General features: G+C 40.0%; 1 protein-coding gene across 2 annotated transcripts; it reads left to right on the forward strand.

The window, feature by feature from the left end:
* The first annotated feature begins 239 nt into the window (after positions 1-239).
* Positions 240-2,835, forward strand: LOC135233079 (uncharacterized). 2 transcript variants are annotated; one of them, XM_064296254.1, is made up of 4 exons: positions 240-506; positions 640-794; positions 1,054-1,129; positions 1,527-2,835. In XM_064296254.1, exons 1-4 carry the CDS (start codon positions 360-362, stop codon positions 2,583-2,585), a joined length of 1,437 nt encoding a protein of 478 aa, XP_064152324.1. In that variant the 5' UTR covers positions 240-359; the 3' UTR covers positions 2,586-2,835. The 2 variants fall into 2 exon arrangements, with proteins under 2 accessions (XP_064152324.1, XP_064152325.1); XM_064296255.1 differs by lacking the exon at positions 640-794 and adding an exon at positions 892-951 and having other exon boundaries at positions 251-506.
* The last annotated feature ends 2,799 nt before the right edge of the window (positions 2,836-5,634 follow it).

Here is a 5,634-nt window from a genome sequence, read left to right on the forward strand (position 1 = left end):
GTTAAATGTTTTTATTTGAATGGTAAAAATGAGCTGAACTTAACGTAAAACCATAAATCAATCACATTAATCTCCCTAGCCCTGTCTTGCTTTTTAAAATGGAGCGGTTGTGCAGTGCAGATATAACGTTTTTCCAAGACCCTCTGAAGTGGCCAGCTAGCTTTATGATTCGCCGTCACTCGTCACAGCATACCGTGAGTAAATCGCTGATCTCAAGTATTGATGAAGGGTTAATTCGCTTATATCACGCCGTCGCCATTTTGAAACTTTCCTGTGCGAAAACGAGGCTATGATGGGAAGCGTCCTAGGATCGGTGCTTACATGAAGCAGAAAAGCGATTTTGAGCCGGTGATGCTACTATGGCATATTGTTGTGTACCACGCTGTACGTCGTATCAAAGGCGAGAATGTGATCAAGGCTTGTCTTTCCATCGATTTCCGAGTAACCCGGACACCCGTCGCCAGTGGATTGCCAAGATAAGGAGAGATGTTGGACCTCATTTTCAGGTAATGTAATGAGCTAGCTAAGCTAGCGTCTAAGTTGGCTAACTTATCGTTAGCTTACCCTGATAATAACCTCCAAAAGTTTGTAAGATTAATTTATACGTCAACACTCACCTTAACACATCTCTCATCTCAGATCACAGACAACACAAAAGTGTGCTCCAAACACTTTCCCAAGGACTGCATATTAAGATCGCTTACCGGTTTGAACAAACTGAAAAACGGGAGTGTGCCGTCTTTGTTTACATGGTGTCAGCCCAAGACCAGAAGGACAATTCAACGCTTCCAGAGGTAACTGTCATCTGACATTAGCCAAATCATTTCCGTATCAGCATGAAAAAGATAATAAATGCACTGGTATTTGTCCCCAATTGTCATGTCTGTATAGGGATCCTGTTTGTGTCAAAGGGGCAAGAGCATCAACATCAGGATCAGAAAGGGAACCATTGTGAGTATTTGCAGTTATGTTTTTAAACCTTAGCTATACTGATAGGAACTGCCTGAGATCACTAAGATCATCAAGAATAATGTTTTTGCCATGATTTTGTAGTGCGACTGGTGACTTTGGTGAGGAAGAGGAAGAAGTGGACATTTCAAATCTGCATGAGGAAGAAAAGTCATTACCAGTTATGTACAGGAAGATCAGGCTGTGCAAAATAATAATCATAGGATGAAAGTATACTGCATATTTGTATCTAGAATACTCCTGCGATATTTATCGAGTCTTCTGATTTCCTTCTTCACATGGATTTTTTTTTAGAGTAGTGTGGCAATAGCTTATCTGCTGCCATATGCTCCCTGCCTCACAAAGCATGAATAAGTAAATCTGGTAAAATAAAAATTTTACCATTTTTACTTTTGCTTTTTTTAGTTTTTTTTTTTAATTATGTGTTAAGTTTTGCATTACTTTTATTTATTGTTTATAAAATATATTTGGATGGTTCCAGTCTTACTTTTACAATAACTTTTTTTTTGGTAATCCCATTTTATTTTCTCTCCTCTCTAACACACGGTTCTAAGCAGGTTTTGGAGGCATTATGCGATCATGACTATGAGGAGGAGACCCTGTCTGTGGAAGAACAGCTTGATGCAGCACAGAGGGAGATTGCTCGTCTGCAGGAAGAAAATGAAACCCTGAGAAGTGAGCAGTTTCATCTCCAACGCTTCCAATGTGAGCCCAAGTTGATCATGTTTTACACAGGATTTAAAGATTATGACACCCTCAAAGCAGTCTTCCTAGCTCTAAAACCTACAGCAGAGTCTATGGTTAGATGGAGTCAAATGCAAAGGCTAAATCACACAGAAGAACACATTGTGAAAGCTGGGTTCCATGCACAACACCTATGCCTCTTCGACCAGTTCTTCCTGTTCCTTTGTCGTGTGCGGCAGGGGTTTTTCACTATGGATTTATCTGTGCGGTTTAAGGTATCACAAGCCACAGTCAGCAGGACTTGTATAACATGGGGCAACTACCTGTTCTTTATGCTTGGCACACTACCAATATGGCCAAGTAGAGAGGCTATAGATGAACTGATGCCACCACTCTTTAAAAATACATTCCCCAAAGCACGGGTGGTGCTAGACTGTACTGAGATCCACATCCAAACTGCAAGCTCAAAGGTTCTGAACACGGTCACATACTCCCATTACAAAGGTACCACAACGCTAAAGTCACTGATTGGCATTACTCCTTCTGGGTCAATTTGCCTAGTCAGCAACCTGTACACAGGCTCCATCTCGGATAAGGAAATTACCAAAGAGTCCGGCATTCTGAGCCTCCTGCAACCAGGTGACGAGGTCATTGCAGATAAAGGGTTTCTTATCAGAGACCTCCTCACTGACATAAATGTCAAACTTGTAATCCCAACATTCTTGGGGCCAAGTGGGCAGTTCAGTAAAGCAGAAATTACACACACACAAGAGATTGCTCGCTTAAGGATCCACGCATCAAAGAATACCATATATTTGACAGTGTCATACCCCTTTCACTGTGTGGTTCAGTTAACCAGCTATGGACTGTTTGTGCTCTGCTTACCAACTTTCAGGGACCTCTCTTTTAATCCTGTGGTAACATCTATTTGAAGGGGGTTATCCAAAACTCGTTCTGCATTTTCCTAACAATATACATAGTTCATGATTACTATGATTATAAACACAAAATATCAATTTTTTCTGAATTTCAGTATTATTTTTATGATTTTTTTTTAAATGCAAAAACTCTCCAATTTAAAATAACAAAATGTGATTTGTTTTTCTCCCCAAAATGCATCAAAGTGGATTTTGTAAGTTCTGGATAATCATTCTTCCTTTGAGAAACATTGAAACTCATTGTAACACAACATTGGCAGTTCAGCTCTTATGTACTTTTATTGAACTGAAGATAATTAAATGTGATTAAATGTTTTTATAATTACATGAATTTAAGACATCCTGTATGCTGGATAATACTGAAACAATAAAACAATGCATTGACATTTTTTAATGAATTCTCATAATTCATTCTTGATAAAATGTAAAAAATATTCTTGTAAAAATACTGACTCAAACTTTTTTTGAGGAGTTTATATCTACGGTCTCCTCATCTGCAAAGGGCAGGCAAAAAATACTCAAAGAAGAATATGTCCAGCTTAGTTTTCATAGACTCCCATTTCTCGGCATCAAAGTGGATCCGCTCCAAGTGGTAGTCGTTGGTGCAATGGACAAAAAAATCACACCACATCATCCCTGTGATGCCCATCTGTCCCATTACCTGGTAATGGTATTCATGGTTGGGTTTAAGGGCAGAAGCACCATCTGGCCCTGCAGAAAGGTAACAGCACTCAACCAAACTGTCCACATCTGGACACTTTACCTCCAGAAGCCCCTGAAGAAGCCCAGCGCTGTCAACCACCTTACGATCAGGTGAGGCACCTAAATGGGGGGCATGAAGATTAATGATGAAGCCACAAGGTAATGTGTGATTACCTGTTGCCTGTTCATATTGTGCCGCTGCAATGGGTTCCATCTCTAGCCCCCTTTTCATTGCCCGTGTCTGCACAGCCCTCTTCTGTCGCTGCATATTGGCTGCTAAGCTGTCGAAGTCTGCGATCCTTGAAATGATCCTTTTAAAAACAGATGAAGTCAGACGATGTGAGCGAACACGGTGCCAGGTCTTGTTTGTGCTCTGTTCCCTTGTTTCCATCTCCAATGACTCTGCATCAGAGAGGGTGATAGTCATGCCACAGTAGTAGTTGCTCTCATTTTCATTTAGAGCAGTGGCATAATGATATGTCTGTGGTGGCAGAGGAAATGGTGGGTGATGGTCAGTGGTAGTGGTGGTGGGAAGGGCAAGGGCCTGGTAGGTCAACACTGATCCACAGGGCAGGTCACCAAACTCTGTTGCAACCTTGTCCACTGGATGTCTGTTTGATGCTAGCAGTAGGTGATACATTTGACAGTTGCTTCCGATATCAGCAAGGTTCTTTTGAAGGTCATGAGCAAACTGATCACTTGGTAGGGGGACTGGAACAGGGCAATAGAGGTTGGGTATGATACCATCACAGGATCTTTTATATTTCTTTGGGAGTGTATTCGCTGTGGGTGGCTTTAATTTTGAAACTTTTGTTATATTAATAGGTTTTGGGGTGAGGCCTAATGTACGTGGAGGAACATGCCATGTCTGTGGTAGTGACATTTTACTAACTGTAGGAGGGACAGATTTACAGTCTAGCTTAAGAAAATGTGCAAGAGTGTATAGTAGTCCAACTTGATGATTGCAGTGACCCTGGCCAGCTTTGCAATTGCACTCTGACTGCCCAATAAAGGGGCCTTCAGATGGAAACTCCACCTACAGTGACAGAAAAGAAACAAGGTAAACAAACCATAAAATGTTTATTTTAATAAGATACATCCTTAAGCTTTAGAATGATGTTTATAGAACCATGGGATCAAGAAAGAAAATGAAGGGACAGTCCAACTTTCCTTCCCTACATTACATACTGCGCTTTGAGGGAGTACAAAACAGAATATGATACATGCTCCTTATTAAATGGAGATCAACATCGTGGAAGTGTTCTTTCCAACTAAGCTGGTAATCCTTTGAAACTCTTTGGAAATGGCTGAAGTTACTTTAATGCTGAGTCTGTCAATTCGTTTTTTGTTTTTTCAAACTTGTAAAATAAGCCTACAAGTGTAAGCTCCTTCCATGATGTATTGTTAACTGATAAAAGCTTAAAAATAAAGTTCGTATATACACTTTTGTAGAATCATGGGATTTCAGTAGTGAGGATATGTAACCAAACAGCCTCCTGCAATAATTCCTTACAGTGGTGCTGAAGATTTTTCTATGTGAAAACCCATGATCCGTTTGAGCGGAAGTACCTGACCCTGCTGGGACTTAAAAACAATTTACTCATACTCATTTTAACATCGCGCTTTTTACAATAGTCCTCTTTGTATTGTTTTAAGTGTATTTGTTCTGTTTTGTCATTTTTATATGATGAGTGCAAATCAAATCAAATCAAATACCCCATCAATTAATTGTGCAGACCATTGTGTAATCTACCATATGCGTTTAGTAATATGCATCCAGCTCTTTCAACCTGGCTCAGGATAATTGTGCTTGTGCAAGTTGTCCAGCAGGGAAAGGTGATAACGTTTTGCAAGCAAATTCGCGCAAATTGAACAAGAAACTTGAACATGAACACTTATTTGTCTACTACCCAAATACCTGTATATTGTAAGGGGTGTCATTTTTTCTCAATGAGCGAAACGACTTGGCCCTCACAACACAGCCTGCCTCGCTCGTCCTGACTGAAAAATCATTGTAGCCTGTAATGTTAAGCTAGATGACCCAATGTTTGTGTTAACCAACACAAATGTTGGTTAACACAAAATGTAACGTTACCTTGACAAAATACAGCACATTTAATTTATTAACAAGCATTTTGTGCAATGGATCAATAGTTTACCACAAACTTAGAAAATTAAATGAAGCTTATATTATTGTTAGCCGATCGAGCTGCTAACAATATTTTGACGTTGTCATGAAATTTATTCCGGACCGTGAAAACTGCCGTACTTGTTGGACAGATTTGGCTAGTTGACAGTGCTGCGACGAAAACAGCGATAGATTTACTCACTAACCACAAAT

This window comes from Anguilla rostrata, chromosome 10 (assembly GCF_018555375.3).
Source record: "Anguilla rostrata isolate EN2019 chromosome 10, ASM1855537v3, whole genome shotgun sequence".
Lineage (NCBI taxonomy): Eukaryota > Metazoa > Chordata > Actinopteri > Anguilliformes > Anguillidae > Anguilla > Anguilla rostrata.